This window comes from Cydia splendana, chromosome Z (genome assembly GCF_910591565.1).
Source record: "Cydia splendana chromosome Z, ilCydSple1.2, whole genome shotgun sequence".
Lineage (NCBI taxonomy): Eukaryota > Metazoa > Arthropoda > Insecta > Lepidoptera > Tortricidae > Cydia > Cydia splendana.
In genome coordinates, this window is record NC_085987.1 from 36,121,023 (window position 1) to 36,139,534 (window position 18,512).

The following is an 18,512-nucleotide window of genomic DNA, read 5'->3' on the forward strand; positions in this document are numbered from 1 at the left end:
ATAGTGACAGCCAAACTAGCCAAATAAATATTAACACACCTTTCTGCATATTTGTTGACATATTTTTATCCACTTTAGCTGCGACTGTACGACCAATAATAGTTGAAATTGCCAGTGGTTAAGTTTTCAATATTATAATAAACTCGAGCAATTTTAAATATTTTTGGTTGTACAGTCACCTGCAATAATATGTGACACAACGAAGGCCGCAGAAATATCTGACACGATCTTGTTCGTAGAGCCATAAGAGCGTGTCACATATTTTTGCGGCCTGCGAAGAGGCACATATTATTGCAGGTGACTGTATAGTTAGATAATCTAAACTCTGGCCCATTTTGACCTTTTCAAGGATAGCGTGAGCCTTTATGCAAATAAAAACGAAATGTATTAATGCATTTTATATGCAGTTATGTATCTTAATAAATTAAAAAGCTTAATCATTTAAAACTCTTTTACACTAGAGTGATTTATTTCTACAGCTTTTTTTTTCAAAGTTCTTTCCTGTTGCTTTTTTTGTCGTACTATTTGAACTTACTGCACGGTAGTACGTTTTTTAAAGGGCAAAGTACAAAGCTCCCGGCGCTCAGAAAAAAAAATCTGGTGGATGTGTTTGGACTAGAGATGCACCGGATATCCGGTTACTATCCGGTATCCGGCCTTCTTTTTACTATCCGGCCGGATACCGGATAGTGAACTACTATCCGGACGGATACCGGATAGTAATTTTGCTTGATTTTGGAGGTCAACAAATTGGATTTAAGAGCGCTCTTACAAGAAAAGTCGAAATAATGCAAAATTGATGATACTAGTCGACGAAATTCAGGACTTTGCGCTCATTATTAGAAACAATGAGTACGTGTTCCAGTAAAAGCGTCTTCTTATCTTTATAAATATCGTTGTAAATATTAGAAAAAGGACTTATTAAATTAGTAATGATTTTTTTTCTGATGGTCGTTTCCGAAAAACCCCGTGAAGCACTGAATGGCGAGCTCTTATTTGGAAATGTTGAGAATTTTACTCTGCTAAACCTGGCTATTTTGTATTACTAATACCCTGTACTTTAGGCATATCAAACTATATTTTTCCTACATACCTTTGAGAAAGAGAAAATCAAAGTAAAACGAACTCGATTTTCTCTCCGAAACAAGTGTCAATTCCTACGAAAATCTACTTAATATCGAAGTCATTTTCATACTCAAGCAATCTGCAACGTTTGCTTATACTGTTGGTATACATTAGTGTTTATGAAATTCTACTATAATTTTTTGGCAATTTTTTGAAAACTACTCTATATTACCGATGACGCGCGCTGCGCCAGCTCAGTGCCGCGGCAGAGCTTGTAGAGGCAGGACGTGTGTCGGTCGGCTCCGCACATTTTCAACGGCGACGACGAGGTTTTTTATCATTGTGTGCGGCGGGCGCCGTGTAAAACGCTATACTGTGTGCGTGTAAACCGCAACGAGAGACTTTGATCCTAGCACCGTTTTTATAGTATTATAATTTATAATGGTACAGTTTAATAAACTACTGGACAGGATTAAAAATATTTGAAACGACCTGACATTCTATATGTATTTATTTGACTCAAGATAGTTTGACTCAGGGTCTGATGATGGAGCCGGAAGGTGGTCACCGGTATCAATCAACCATGCAACTAAACCACTTCGTGTTTAGGCTCGTTTGATTCGGCTCAACAAGATCTTTGACTTAAGATAGTACTCAGGGTCTGATGATGGAGCCGGAAGGTGGTCACCAGTACCAATCAACAATGCAACTAAACCACTTCGTGTTTAGGCTCGTTTTATTCGTCTCAACAAGATCTTTGACTTAAAATAGTACTCAGGGTCTGATGATGGAGCCGGAAGGTGGTCACCGGTACCAATCAACCATGCAACTAAACCACTTCGTGTTTGGGCTCGTTTGATTCGTCTCAACAAGATCTTTGGCACAAGATAATACTCAGGGTCTGATGATGGAGCCGGAAGGTGGTCACCGGTACCAATCAACCATGCAACTAAGCCACTTCGTGTTTAGGCTCGTTTGATTCGTCTCAACAAGATCTTTGACACAAGATAGTACTCAGGGTCTGATGATGGAGCCGGCAGGTGGTCACCGGTACCAATCAACCATGCCACTAAACCACTTCGTGTTTAGGCTCGTTTTATTCGTTTCTATAAGATCTTTGACACAAGATAGTACTCAGGGTCTGATGTTGGAGCCGGAAGGTGGTCACCGGTACCAATCAACCATGCAACTAAACCACTTCGTGTTTAGGCTCGTTTGATTCGTCTCAACAAGATCTTTGACACAAGTTAGTACTCAGGGTCTGATGATGGAGCTGGACTGTGGCCACGGGTACCAGTCTACCATGTAACTGAACCACTTCGTGTTTGGGCTCGTTTGATTTGTCGCAACAAGATCTTTGACTTAAGATAGTACTCAGGGTCTGATGATGGAGCCGGAAGGTGGTCACCGGTACCAATCAACCATGCAACTAAACCACTTCGTGTTTGGGCTCGTTTGATTCGTCTCAACAAGATCTTTGGCACAAGATAATACTCAGGGTCTGATGATGGAGCCGGAAGGTGGTCACCGGTACCAATCAACCATGCAACTAAGCCACTTCGTGTTTAGGCTCGTTTGATTCGTCTCAACAAGATCTTTGACACAAGATAGTACTCAGGGTCTGATGATGGAGCCGGCAGGTGGTCACCGGTACCAATCAACCATGCCACTAAACCACTTCGTGTTTAGGCTCGTTTTATTCGTTTCTATAAGATCTTTGACACAAGATAGTACTCAGGGTCTGATGTTGGAGCCGGAAGGTGGTCACCGGTACCAATCAACCATGCAACTAAACCACTTCGTGTTTAGGCTCGTTTGATTCGTCTCAACAAGATCTTTGACACAAGTTAGTACTCAGGATCTGATGATGGAGCTGGACTGTGGCCACGGGTACCAGTCTACCATGTAACTGAACCACTTCGTGTTTGGGCTCGTTTGATTTGTCGCAACAAGATCTTTGACACAAGGTAGTACTGAGGGTCTGATGATGGATCCGGAAGGTGGTCACCGGTACCAATCAACCATGCAACTAAACCACTTCGTGTTTGGCTTCGTTCGATTCGTCGCAACAAGATCTTTGACACAAGTTAGTACTCAGGGTCTGATGATGGAGCTGGACTGTGGCCACGGGTACCAGTCTACCATGTAACTGAACCACTTCGTGTTTGGGCTCGTTTGATTCGTCGCAATAAGATGTTTGACACAAGATACTACTCAGGGTCTGATGATGGAGCTGATGATGATAGACAGGTACCCTTCGCCACCTTCGCGCTCCATCATCAGACCCTGAGTACTACCTTGTGTCAAAGATCTTGTTGAGATGAATAAAACGTGCCTAAACACGAAATGGTTTAGTTGCATGGTTGATTGGTACCGGTGACCACCTTCCGGCTCCAACATCAGACCTTGAGTACTATCTTGTGTCAAAGATCTTGTTGAAACGAATAAAACGAGCCTAAACACGAAGTGGTTTAGTTGCATGGTTGATTGGTACCGGTGACCACCTTCCAGCTCCATCATCAGACTCTGAGTATCACCTAGTGTCAAAGATCTTGTTGAGACGAATCAAACGATCCTAAACACGATGTGGTTTAGTTGCATGGTTGATTGGTAATGGTACCTTCCAGCTCCATCATCAGACCCTGAGTACTGTCTTGTGTCAAAGATCTTGTTGAGACGAATCAAACGAGCCCAAACACGAAGTTGTTTAGTTACATGATAGACTGGTACCCGTGGCCACCTTCCAGTTCCATCATCAGACCCTGTGTATCTTCAGTGTCAAAGATCTTGTTGAGACGAATCAAACGAGCCTAATCATGTTACTACATGGTTGATTGGTATCCGTGACCACCTTAATCATCATCAGATCCTCAGTACCAGTTCGTTTTTAAACCCTCTTTGATACAAACTTTACAACCTATAGGTACCAAATGCAATGACGAAAGTCTAGGGCATGCAGTACCGGTCCCGGTACCAAGAATTTCATTTCCCGGTTCTGGGCATGGCCGGAACCGGGATTCCCGGTTCTTCCCGGTTCTCAAGGCATCTTTTGATTACTTTTAAGAAATTGTTTGTGTTGGCGTACAATCTTTATGAATGACTTATTTTTATATAAATCATTGCATAAGAATTAATAAATGACTTATATTATTGTAAACAAACACTTAATTGGCGTTCCAACCTATTTTACCAAATTAACCGGCACCAGTGTTGGGCATTCAAGAATAAAATCATTATTTGAATAAGAATTCGTAGGAATAAAATCATCTCGATTTTATTCCCGTCAAAAATATTCAAATAATTTTGGTCGGGAATAATTCGTATGAGAAAAAATTGAATGAGAATAACTTATTCTTAATCAAATAAATATAATCATGATTTTTATTCGAAATAATATTCCACGCATAAAAATGTAGTCCGGGTACGGTATAGGTACTAATTACGTATAGTTAGGTAGATGTAAAAGTAGTTAGTCTCTTGCCTAATTTATACCTATTTTATGGAATAAAATCTTACAAATTGACAGTCGCATATCGCATAGTTTCAGTAACCGTATTATTTTTAATTTACTAACCAAATCATTAGGTTCAATTTAGCTGGTCTAAGGGCCTAGCCATGATGCCAATCATTTGCGCTCCGACAACGAAGCGCTTGTCTCTATCACTCTTACATATTAGTGCGATAGAGACACAAAGATAGCGTTTCGTTGTCGTAGCGCAAACAATTGGCATGTTGGCTATGCACCCAATGTGGCTAGCCAAGATGTCAATTTTTATTTTTAATTTACATAATGATTTAGTTATTAAAATAAAAACAAAAATTGGAATCTTGGCTAAGCACCTTGGGAGCGTAGCCAACATGCAAAACGTTTACACCACCACAACAAAACGCTATTTCTGTCTCTATCGCACTAATATGTAAGAGTGATAGAGACAGAAAGCGCTTCGTTGCCGGAGCGCAAGCGATTGGCATGTTGGCTAGGCCCCCAGAACAGCTTAATTTACCTAATGATTTGGTTATTAAATTAAAAACTAAAATTTGCATATTGGCTAAGCACATTGGGAGTGTAGCCAACATGCCAAACGTTTGCCCCACGACAACAAAACGCTATTTCTGTCACTATCGCACTAATATGTAAGAGTGAGAGTCAGAAAGCGCTAAAAGCAGCTAAATTAAACCTAATGATTTGGTTATTAAATTAAAAACAAAAATTGGCATCTTAGCTAGGCACCCAATCGTTTGCGCTACGACACGCTATCTGTCTCTCTATCGCACTAATATGTAAGAGTGATAGAGAGAGACTATGCGCAACTCTACGGAGCATCAACGTTTGGAATATTGGCTAAGCACCCTGATCGGATGATAGAAGTAGATAGTGTATAGCCGAACTCTTCAATGTGTACTATACCTAAACTAAAGTAACAAATATCAAATCAATCCGACTTTTAAATAGAAGGTTGAAAATCAACTTACAAAATATAACCAATTGTACTACAAAAATTAACTTAATTCTAAATAACATTTTAATTGAATAAAACCTTAGTTAGAATAGTCCCACTTCTAGAATAATTATTCTGTTTTTTATTCCGCATTTAAAATAAAAGTCGGATGATTTATTCACCTTAATTTTATTCTAAAATAACTAGTGTAAGAATTATTCTAATTCAAATCGATTTGAATAAGAATAAAATTTCTGTTTTTATTCTTATTCTTATTCAAGTTAATTTTTGCCCAACTCTGACCGGCACACTGCCTCCGCCTGGGCCGAGCCACACGGCCGTAGCGTAGTCGATGCATTCAGCACTATGACGGCACGGCCTGCCTGCACGAATGTCTACTTTACTAGGTTAGTTTGTCGGGTTATAGGAGTCCCCCGTTTCATAGCACCATTATTAAATGTTATATAATGTCCCGAGCTAAAGTACTAAAACATTACTACTATTGAAATGGGAATAAATAGTCATATATTGAGAACCGGGAAGTACCGGTACCGGGTCTTCAGTACCGGTTCTTTTGACACTATGAAATTCCCGGGAATTCCCGGGAATATGAGAACCGGGAATTCCCGGGAGCATGCCCTTCACGAAACATGTAAATAAGCGAGTAGGTACCTATAATTTCTTTCGAGTAATATACCTTCATAAGTACAAGTATGGGGCTATTCATAAATTACGTCGTTTCAAATGGGAGGAGTGGGGGGGCGGGTCTGGACATCGGATGATGGTAACATGACGTAGGAGGAAACAGATTCATCCGAAGCTTGATTTTTGGATGATTTGAGGGGGGGGAGGGGGGGGGGGGGGTCAAAAATCGTCAAAAATAGATGACGTAATTTATGAACAGCCCCTATGTACATTTGCACTGCATTTAGTATTTTCGTACTTACCAAATAACAGTTTTAGAACTTTAAAAGTTAAGTACAGTTAGTGTTGTTATGGTTGATTTCAATATGCTTCGCGAAGGATCAAGAATGTTTAATCCATCATTGTAGTGCGAGTGTGGTAGAAGGGATCGGCGTACTGAGCTCGCACGGCCTGCCGCAGCGCGTAAAATACCTAAACTCGCTCAACGCCGAAATGTAATAGCGCTCTTAAGAAACAGTGACGGTCATAATCGTACTCATTTATTATTTTAAAACATTTTAAACATTCCGCTATTGCACGCGCACTCTTTTTCGAACCTAGAAATGATTCCACGCGAACTTTCACTACGAAACAGATCAAAGCCTGCACAATGCGCACCTGAAAAACCGAAATGTAGGTATAATTTCGGCGGCCGGATACCGGATTACCGGCCGATGATCAGGCCGAATATCCGGTATCCGGTATCCGGCCAAACAACTATCCGTTGCATCTCTAGTTTGGACCTTTCAGTCAAGTTTGATGTCGTTTTCAGGTAACTAGATGATGCCCGATTCATTTCCCATACCAGTTTTTTAGGGTTCCGTAGCAAAATATGACGCAATCCTTAAAATAATAAATTATTAGTAGTCATGCTTGAGAGGAGGCCTGTGCCCAGCAGTGGGACGTATATAGGCTAAATTATTTATTATATTGGTAGTAACTAAATGCAATCAAACCCTCATATTTTCATATTTTTGTATGAAACTTGATTTATAAAAAATACTATCTGAAAGCCCATTTCATGGAGATTATAAAAACATTTAACATTAAATATAAATTTGACTATTTTCGATGTAAAATAAAATAATGAAAGTACTGCGACGTTCGTCAACTCAGCGTAGGGGATGGCAAAAAGACCATAGAAGATCCACTTAATATTATTCTAGCTACGCCCTGCAGTGTTACTCGCGGTAAAGAAGTAGCCTATGTGTTAATTCAGGCTGTCAGCTTCGACGACCGGTCTGGCCTAGTGGGTAGTGACCTTGCCTATGAAGCCGATGGTCCCGGGTTCGAATCCTGGTAAGGGCATTTATTTCTATGATGATACAGATATTTGTTCCTGAGTCATGGTTGTTTTCTATGTATTTAAGTATTTATATATTAAATATATCGTTGTCTGAGTACCCACAACACAAGCTTTCTTGAGCTTACCGTGGGACTTAGTCAATTTGTGTAAGAATGTCCCTATAATATTTATTTATTTATTATTTATTATTATTTATGTCAGAGATTGAACTCTGTCTCAGAGGGGTGGGGAGGGGGGAGGGCAAAGTACAAAGCTCCCGTCGCTCAGAAAAAAAAGATCTGGTGGATTAGTTTGGACCTTTCAGTCAAGTTTGGTGTCGTTTTCAGGTAACTAAATGATGCCCGTGCCCGATCCACTCCCCATACCAGTTTTTTAGGGTTCCGTAGCAAAATATGACGCAATCCTTAAAATATTATAAACTTTTAGTAGTAATGAAATGCAAACAAACCATCATATTTTCATATTTTTGTTTGAAACTTGATTTATAAAAAATACTGTCTGAAAGCCCATTTAATGCAGATTATAAAAACATTAAAAGTAATTTTTTTTTTTACTATTTTCAATGTAAAATAAAATAATGAAAGTACTGCGACGTTCGCCAACTCAGCGTAGGGGATGGCAAAAAGACCATAGAAGATCCACTTAACATTATTCTAGCTACGCCCTGCGGTGTTACCCGCGGTAAAGAAGTAGCCTATGTATTAATTCAGGCTGTCAGCTACTTTCATACCAAATTTTATCAAAATTGGTCAAGCCACTTAAACGTGAAGAAGTAACAAATACACACACTCACAAATTTTCGCTTTATAATATTAATCATCTTCAATGTGTGATTTTTAATCATCTTCAATTTATAAATAAAGTCAGGTAAGATTGTTAAAAATAAAGACAATAATAAAACGTTTTTGAAAGTTTTATTTACATCTCCCTCCACAGTTACATAGCTCGGTACATTTGAGCTGGCGTTTAAAGCAATTGCACCTGAAACTGCAAGATTTCATGCACCAACACCTTATCAATTCTAGGCATGCTTGAGCAGCCATATAGGACTTTGGGTCCACAGTGGCACTCAAGCTTCTTCTTTCTGCCAACCCCATTCAGATGGACAAGGAATATTTTGCGTTTTCTTTAGGCACTGCCCCCAAATATGAACAACCTGTAAAACTGCTCTTAAGGTATGTTGTTTGAGGGCAGCTTCTGTAGGAGGCAAATTTTCGATTTGTCTGTCCTTTTTTGTAAATAAATGCTTGTGACACTCATTTATTTTCACAGAGAGGCATGATCTGAAAAACAAATAGACTGAACGTTCTGGATAGGGGCTATTCATGAATTACGTCATTTCAATTTAGGTTTTTAAAATCTGCATTAAATGGGCTTTCGTACAGTATTTTTTATAAACCAAGTTTATTACTAAAATATAAAACTATACGGGTTTGTTTGTATTGTGTCACTACTAAAAGTTTATTATTTTAAGGATTGCGTCATATTTTGCTACGGAACCCTAAAAAACTGGTATGGGGAATGAATCCGGCTCCATCTAGTTACCTGAAAACGACACCAAACTTGACTGAAAGGTCCAAACTAATCCGCCAGAAAAAAAAATCTGAGCGCCGGTAGCGTTGCACTTTGAGCCCAGACACGGAGTTCAATTTGGATACCGGGCGTTTTGGACTCAGGTGGACGTATATAATACCCATACCAAATGGCATTGCTGTACCCTAAAATGTATACCTCCATACAAGCATGCCCAATAGAAAACGTACTAGATATGATGGTCGTTTTTATCTACGTGACAGCGTGATAAAACGGTATCCGTCACTGTTAAAAAGTGACAGATATTATGTCACGTGGATAAAGACATACATAATAGGCCAGCTGGTCATGTTTTAGGTTTTCGAGGAGTCTCCGAAGCAGTCGTCGGAGGGTTGCGCGTCGCCGCGCGCCGCGGAGGCGGACGAGGCCTGGCAGTCGGCGCCGCGCCTCACGCCGGGCCAGGAGCACGCCGTCGACGCGCTGGTGCGCCAACTCACTGAAACTCTTCAGAAGAACAAGGTATGGACTATGACTCACTTGAAATATACTATAGATATGAGCGAGTGAGGTATTCCATCTGTCCAATATATTGGTCCAATGTGTATTTGCGTCTCACATTTTGCTTAATGTGACAGTGAGACCTAAGACGAAACAGGAGGTGAACCCGTTCTCAATTTTGAGATTTCGAGGTGAATATACCCGTCGCTCTGGCGGGGCGTAACCGCGACTGTATTTGTGTGTGCAATGCACGCACACAGACGCGTGCGCTCGTACTCGCGCCCGCGCGCACCTTACTGAAACACGTTTTAAAAATAAGTCACAGCAAATATGTAACAATTATGAATCTAATACGATTATTTTATATTCTTCTGCTTTCGTAAGTAATAGTTACTGATTTCTAAAAAGCATTTCTCAATGAAAAGACATGTCAAGATCGCTTACCTTCTTTCTAATGCTAAAAAAACGAACTATAATAAAGTATTGCGATTGAACTTTTTGACCCGGCTTACGTTTACGGAACTTCATATCGAATTATCGAATAGTTATGTACCTATACTTAGTGGTTAATACTAGTATGTACTATTATTTTTAAATAATGCTTAAAAAATAAGTATAGTCATGACATAACTAAATATTAACGTCTTTGTAAGGCAGGGTATACAAAACATGAACCATTTGTACAGTCCCACTCCGTAATTGTTGAGCTATTTAGGGTTCTAGCTAAATTGGACATTCCATAGAGTACGAGTAAGTATGGAACAACCAATTCAGCTAGGCTAGTGAATGCAATCTAGATCTCGCAGTTTCGAGATCTCGCACGTACTTTCGAGAATTAATCTCGTTGACAGGAAATCTCGATTTATGCAATCTCGGTCGAGATCTCGATTAATATTTTCGAGATCTCGAACGAGATTGAAAGTGAATTACTTTGTTTTGAGCATGGTCTAATAAAACATGGTCTTCTATTCCCAGAGTGACACGGGCCTACGTCACAATAACATTGCCACTTTATTTCAACATAACATGTTACATGGGTACATTATACCTATGGTTAATAAGTTAAAATATTTCTTTATAATATTATAATTTTCATTTATATGTATTTTATCTTAAATTTTACAATAACACGTCATTTTTAATTATTCGTTAGCAATATCTTCCGATTCACGAAAGAAATTTCACACGTTCGTATGGAAATTTTTTTTTTGGCGAAATTGACCTAAACTCATATTACATTTTTTCCTTCTTTTGACCTCAGAAATGCGTGGTTAAAATTATTCGGTTTCCCCATGTTACACCGTGTATATTTTGCTAACAAAGTCCTGAGTAAATTGAATAAATTTGTAGATGCATTGTTTGAGTAAATGTTATTTCTTAACAGATATCCGACATTGCGACATCGAGTGTAATGGAGCTATATGGATACAAAATGGCATGTTTGGAACAAAGACTGCATTCACAAACTGTTGCGCTTCAGGTAAACAATGTCAACTTTATCATATATGTAACAGATATATATATCACTAAAGAGGGTCTCACATTGTATGTCTGCCACAACAATGTTACTTCACAATACGGGGGTTCATCATTTGGGCTAGTGTAACATTACCACAGGTAATACGAGTAACTATATAATAGCAAATATCAATCACGTTAGTAGTTGTATAAAACTGCCACCGTAAAATGCTGCTGATTTTTTTTTTAATGAGGCATCTTCATCATTTCAGGGTGCAAGTGAACACATGGCGTCTCTGCAACATTCTCTAGCGATGCTTCAAGCAACCAATTCGTCTCAGCAGGATGTTTTATACACTACACAGATGCAAAACGAAAAGTAAGCTACCACACACAGTCTCTTTGTTGAATTCTAATAACCTGGCATATTTCGGCGTGAGACAGATATCCGATCGGCAGCTAGTGAATAAAAGATAAGAAAGGGGTCTCAATTCCCCCTTATAGAATTTGTCGGGTTACGTTTTATAATAAAATAAATATGGTATACATAGTTATAAATATGTCTTTTTCTAGATTAAAAAAGACAATCGACAATCTACATAAGCAATTAGAGGATGCCGAGAGCGCCGTACGCGGGTACCGAGCGAAGGTCGTCTCGGAAAAAGCACTTAAAGAAAAGCAAAAAGAGATACTGCAGAATGAATTCAAAACCCAACTCAACGTAAGTTATTCCACTAATTGTAAGTCAAACTGCTTCAGAGGGCGCTTATGTTGCCTATAATTGTTATATTAAGTGTTTAAGAAGAGGACACTCAAGTTGAAAAATAAAACAAACAAAAACTAAACAGTGTAACGAAAATTACACTTCTGAGCATGGTGCTAGTAAAAATATTAATTTGCAGCAATGTCGGTAATTACAAGTGCAATTAAGCGTAAGTGCATCAGTGTAGTCTCCTACATTCCTTTTTTTGTATTGCAGACTTTAGAAAATGAAATGAGAGCCATTGAAAAAGAAAATCAAGAAAAATTGAAGACCGCTGAACAGGAAACTAAAGCAGTGCAGAAGTTACTGGACCAGGAGGTATGTTAACCAATCAAATTATATTTTAATACAATTGGAATAAAATAACATTATAAATAAAACTCATGTTGACACATTGAATATATTAAAACGTGTCGCTCTGTTTTACGTAATAGCATAATCGAGGAGACTTAAGCCGTTGGCTAAAGCAGCAACCAATTAAAAATCAACAAACCAACCTACTGACACGAACTATTCCATGGGACGGAAAAAACGACCTGTTATTATTCAAAATACTTGCTAATAGAAGTTTTTGTTACTACCCTCAGGCGTCATCACAAATGAGCTCTAGTTTTGCTTGTGGTTAATTATTACTTTAAGGATCACTATTTGTGTTACAGACGAGCAAGTGCAATGAACTAGCAGCTGTGCTGATACGGTTCGAAGAGCAAGTTCAGGCCCAAGTTAAAGAGATAGAAGAAGCTAATGCACTTGAGCGATCTCTTAGAAAAGAAATAGAACTTAAAGAATTGGTGAGTGCTTAAGAAACATGCATGTTATAATGAATATCATTTTATTATTATCACCATCATCGTCATCAAGCGATAGTCTCAGGACGCGAGCATTGTTTCATCGTGTGTCATCGAGGTCTCAAAATGTTTTATCAAATTATCATAGTAGTAATAAGAAATTACGAATTTCTCGCATTTTGAATTAATACACTGTTTTTCGATTCATGAATGTATAATACCATATCGAATCTTAGTATTTCTGCGATATTCACATTCAGTGTTGGATTAATTGATATTTTTTTACAGACAATAAAACATCAAGAAAAGACGATACTCGAGCGCGAGAACCGGCTGTACCAGTTGAACACGCAGCTCGAGGAGATGAAGCGCGTGCAGGAGATGATAGCCAAGCTCACGTCCAAGAGCGCTAGCACTGCCGCCTCGCCCAATAACAGCACATAACACAGGCAGGCCGGCAACGCGGCTCCGAGGCTAACATAACGCGACTGGATGCGCGTCTACTATTATTTATGAAATAATGTAAACAAACAAAACCATGTAATGACTTGACATTACAAAGGGTCTAGCAGGCTAAGCGAACAAGAAGTGCCCCCAATGACGATTTGGTCATTCTTTCAGGTGGTGTACTGGCAGGTCCTAAGAACAATCTATGCTTTAATATCAGTCCTCGGTCTTCTTTTGTTTTCGAGTTATTCAGGATAATGTAAAATAATCAGCGTACCATTGAAAGTGTCATATTTTGTAAACTGTTCAAGTGAGATTAACCAAACAAAATTAAAAAAAAAAAAAAAAAAAAAAAAAAAAAAAAAAAAAAAAAAGACCGGACGTGTTTTGCTATCGTTCTCGATATTATTTGCATTTTTACCTTTCGTGGCTATCAAAATGGCCTTAAACTGCTGTGCGTGTGGTCATCTTGTTACGGAAGGACGATTTGTGCAGTGTTCACACCTACATTGCACTAAAGTGTACGATTTAGAATGCCTAGGAGTGAAGCGGGGAGACTGTGAGTCATACATGGAGAGCCTGACACATCCCTGGGTATGCCCTGAATGCGTTTGTTTGATGCCTAAGCGCATTGACTCCAGTACTCCGGTACGAGCTACGCCCTCACAAAGAAATACGATAAGTACCAACGTAAACACTCACAGAGGTAGCCGTAACAACACAACACCAACCACACATGACACCTGCCAAGATTCTCTCTGGACGGAACTGAGGGAGTTACGGTCAGAATTAATCCACCGATTAGATAATCAAACACACCTCATAACTAATATTTATCAAGTATGCCAATCTACTCATGACCAGCTCCAAGACATAAAAGCTAGTTTGCAAAACAAAGTCACAGTCACAAATGTGTTCGAAAGGCAGATAGATGAATTATTGACATGTAATAAACGAATTGAGACACTTATACATTCCGGAAACATAATTAAATCGATCGATAACAACCTACAGAATAGCTATGCCACTAAAACGCGGACACAAGCGGCAAGCGTAAGCGAGTCGACTGCGGCCGCTACCCTCAGCGGTCAACATAACATCGAGGTTGGGGCCATGAAAACCGCTCGACGTGACGGTTGCAATAAAGTTCAGAACGCAAATGATAGGGTTCCTATTGTACTCGACAATTCACCATGTTTAGAGAACTGTGGACAACAGGCTCGGAGTAATAAAATTAAATCAACACAGACCAAAGGGGACGAAAACCCATCCGAATCTATTCGACGGCCAACTAGTCCTAGTAAAATATGGCCCCAAATGCCAGAAAGCAGTCCTGAAAACAGGATAACTGAAAAGGCCAATAAGCGGGACCTCGTCAGTAATGTTCAGAAAACAGAGACTGCCCAATTAAAAAAGGTTCAAAAGGGTAACAGTACAAGCTTTTGCGATATCCAGGCCATGGAAATGAAAAAACGTCTGCATGTATGGCGATTAAAGAAAGAAACAACAGTGGAGAATCTTTCAACTCACATTAGAAATATATGTGGAGCGCAACAAGACGTAACAGTTGAAAAAATCAAACAAAAAAAAGAAAGGGACTATGCTTCGTTTATAATAACAGCTCCAGAAAACATCTATAATCAGTTGTTGAAACCAGGAAATTGGCCATTAAATGTCGAATTTAGCGAATGGATTTGGTTTCGGAGGCCCACAAATGGAACCAAAGACGGAAGATAATAGCATCGAAATTTATTACCAAAATGCACGAGGCCTCAGAACGAAGTTAGACATCTTTCATAACAATATAGAAGGTTCAAGTTCAGATTTGTTTGCCATTACTGAGTCGGGCTGTAACGCATCAATACAAGATGCGGAAATTATTCCACCGGGATATCAAATATTAAGATGTGACCGAGCGGACGGACGGAAGCAAGGCGGCGCGTTTCTCGTGGCCACACAACGATTCGAGCTGCGGCCGGTGCAGATACCGGGTGACGTCATCGTAGATAACTGTGCGTTTGAATTAGTAGGCGCTGCAGTTTATTTACATAATAGATTTTTGTTTTTGTGTTGCGTGGTTTACATTCCACCTAAAAGTAACGAGCGGGAATATATGTTATTATTTAGAATTTTGGAAGAATGGTGTATTAAATTCAAATGCTACATAATATTAGGTGATTTTAATCTGTACTCGTGTAGTGATAACATTAATAACTATTTTGAATATTTTCGAGTGTTTTGCGATTTTGATCAGAAAAATAGGGTATTAAATTGCAATGACCGGCAACTAGATTTAGTTTTATGTTGTAAGGACATAGCGGACGAGGTGTCAGTGCGGGAGGCGGACGAGGCCCTGGTGCCGGTGGACGCGTACCACCCGCCGCTGGCGGTAACGGCGCGCGGCAGCCGCGCCCCGCTACGCTGTGTTCATACTTCCTGCTCCCCTGAGGTATTGAAGCCAAACAAACAGGAAAATGCAACACAGTGGAATTTTGATAAAGCGGATTTTGATAGTATGTATGCATTACTAACAGCTGTTGACTGGGCCCCCCTATATTGTATAGGCGAGCCAGAAGAGGCATTAGACTATTTTTATACTTCAGTATACCGTATTATCGATGACTGTGTCCCAAAAAAAAAGCCGAAACTTTTAAATGGCAGATACAGTTATCCTGAATGGTATACCAAAGATATTATCAAGTGTATCCAGCAGAAAGCGAAGCTACATAAATTGTTTAAATCCAGCGGAGCGACTGACGACTACGCGGCTTTTTCGGCCTGTAGATCCAAGGTCAAGGCTATGATAACCGAGGCCCATAACCATTACCAGGAGCGGATGCAGAGCCAGCTGACTAACGATCCAAAGTCATTTTGGAACTTCGTCAAGTCGAAACGGGGAGCGCGAAATCACAGGGCCGTAACTATGAACGGAAAGAGTTTGTCGGAATCGGAATGTGCAGAGGAGTTCGCTAACTATTTCCACTCTGTATATAGTACGTTGCTTCTGGAAAAAAATATATGGAAAACTTGGCATAATTAATAGAAGACTTTTTTCAATTGGGATATGTACGTTATGGACCGAAGTTATTTTTCATCAACCCTCCCCAACCCTCCCCCCTCTGCGTCACCCCCCCACACCCCCGCAAAGGGCCCGAAACGCGGTTTTTCTACATTTTTAAGAAAACCGTTCAAGATATAGAAAAAGTGTGTAGGAACGAAGTGATCCTTAGTAAATTTGCTATTTATCTCTTATACACACTATAGTGCTATCACTTATAGTTATTGTGAAATCTGTCACCATGTATGCAATTTTTTTAGAATTTACGTTTTTTTTCTTTTGTAAGATAACTTTTCTCAAAATATACTTACGATATCGCCAAATTTTGTTTAATTTAAATAAATAGTTAATATGTTCTTTAAAATGGTGTATTATTTATTATTAAACTCCTTCATTTGACGATGCTATGCCATTTTGAACATACATCGTCTTCAAACATTTTTAAGCTCACCTAAGATCGTTACTATTAACCACTCATCTCATGTACCATATGTTCTTGTGAATAAATGACAATTCAATTCAATTCAATTCACTTGTCTGTGAAACAGATCGCACGGTCGCGTTTTTATAGCTTGCCTTACATAGAATAGAAGGTAGCCTATAGAAGTGGTGTGCGCGTGCCTCCGTGAGGGACAAAATATACGCAATGCGACAATATTAATAACACGTTTTATTTTTTAACATTCCTGACAATATACCAAAAACAATAATCTACGTATTTCGGTCGGGTTATTGAAATGAAATGAAATGAAAATTTTTATTTGTTGCCCACCATAACCCATACTAAATTTATGGTGGGGAACAAACAAAAAGTGAGACTGTGACGAGGACAAGCAATAGTACCGCTTTCTTGCTACTCCTACTGAAAGTTCTATAAGTGTATCTCGTTCGGTCATTTGGCCCTTCCCCCGTTTCCTCTCTGTTATTGTACCTCTATGTTGCCTCACCATGCCTGTCACGCTCTAACAAGTATGTAAGTACGAAAGGGACGCGCATAGTGATAGGCGATAAAAATGGAACCGTGCTGCGCCCGCTGACCGAATTTTATACAACACAAACGAGGGTAAACCCACGATTTTTGACCACCACACACATGAAAAGTTCATCATCTTCTTCGCGTTGTTCCCGGCATTTTGCCACAGCTCATGGGAGCCTGGGGTCCGCTGGCAACTAATCCTATGATTTGACGTAGACACTAGTTTTTACGAAAGCGACTGCCATCTGACCTTCCAACCCAGAGGGGAAACTAGGCCTTACAGGGATTAAATAGTCCGGTTTCCTCGCGATGTTTTCCTTCACCGAAAAGCGACAACTAACGCGAGGAAGAAGATGTGTGTGGTGATCAAAAATCGTGGGTTCACCCTCGGTTGTGCTATACCTATAAATTTCGGTCAGGATCCGTTTCATATACAGACAAGTGGTTAATAACGATATTAGCTGACATTGAAAATATTTGAAGGCGATGTATTTTAAAAATGGCATAGGATCGTCAAATGAAGTAGTTTAATAATAAATAACACATACATACATATAATCACGCCTATTTCCCGGAGGAGTAGGCAGAGACCACGGTTTTCCACTTGCTACGATCCTGACATACCTCTTTCACTTCCATCATTTTCATTACATTCCTCATACACGCTCGCCGGTTTAGGGTGCTCTTGACCTGGCCTTTCTTCAGGATTTCCCCGATCTGATCAGAGAAAATCCGCCGAGGTCGACCCCTTCCAAGTCCCACTTCCACTTCTCCCTTATACACTCTCTTTGTTAGCCTTCTTTCACTCATTCTTTCTACAAATCATCTCAAAATACCTTTCTCAATTTTAGTCACTACATCAACATTCAGTCCACACTTTTCCCTTATCACACTGTTCCTAATTCTATCTTGCAATCTCACACCACACACACTTCTCAGCGCTCTCATTTCCACTGCATTCACTTGGCTCTGATGCCTCTTCTGCCATACCCAACTTTCGCTACCATACATAAGTGTAGGCACCAACACCCCTCTATGAACAGCCAACCGTGCTTTTTGCGACACCTTCTGGCTGCTCATAAAAGCGTTAAGTGCCCCATCCACACGTTTTCCAGCATTCACTCTCCTTTCAATGTCTTTATCGTGCTTACCGTCCCTAGTGAACAAGGTTCCCAGATACACAAACTCTTTCAATAAATAATACCCATTTTAAATAACATATTAACTATTTAAAAAAACCGGCCAAGTGCGAGTCGAACTCGCGTTCCAAGGGTTCCGTACATAAGTGCGACTCACGCTTGACTGCACATTTCTAATAGGTTTTCCTATTATCTATAGGTAAAGTAGTATTTTGTGTATTTTTTCAAAATTTTAGGCCCAGTAGTTTCAGAGATAAAGGGGGGGGGGGGGAATGGTCAGACAGACAGACAGACGCACGAGTGATCTTATAAGGGTTCCGGTTTTTCCTTTTGAGGTACGGAACCCTAAAAGCGTGAA

At 39.6% G+C, this 18,512-nt stretch overlaps 1 protein-coding gene across 3 annotated transcripts in view; it reads left to right on the plus strand.

The window, feature by feature from the left end:
- The window catches only part of LOC134804979 (uncharacterized), a 33,544-nt gene that overhangs the window by 9,164 nt on the left and 5,868 nt on the right, over positions 1-18,512 (plus strand). The window contains exons 13-19 of one of the 3 annotated variants that reach the window (XR_010146223.1): positions 9,385-9,546; positions 10,910-11,005; positions 11,256-11,362; positions 11,557-11,704; positions 11,963-12,064; positions 12,406-12,537; positions 12,823-13,074. Coding sequence is in view for 1 of the 3 variants with exons in the window: in XM_063778269.1 (XP_063634339.1) it covers positions 9,385-9,546; positions 10,910-11,005; positions 11,256-11,362; positions 11,557-11,704; positions 11,963-12,064; positions 12,406-12,537; positions 12,823-12,978 (903 nt within the window). In the remaining 2 variants the exon portion in view is untranslated. Of the gene's footprint in view, positions 1-9,384; positions 9,547-10,909; positions 11,006-11,255; positions 11,363-11,556; positions 11,705-11,962; positions 12,065-12,405; positions 12,538-12,822; positions 13,130-18,512 lie in introns of those variants that run through there. The other 2 variants (XR_010146222.1, XM_063778269.1) reach the window with 2 other exon arrangements.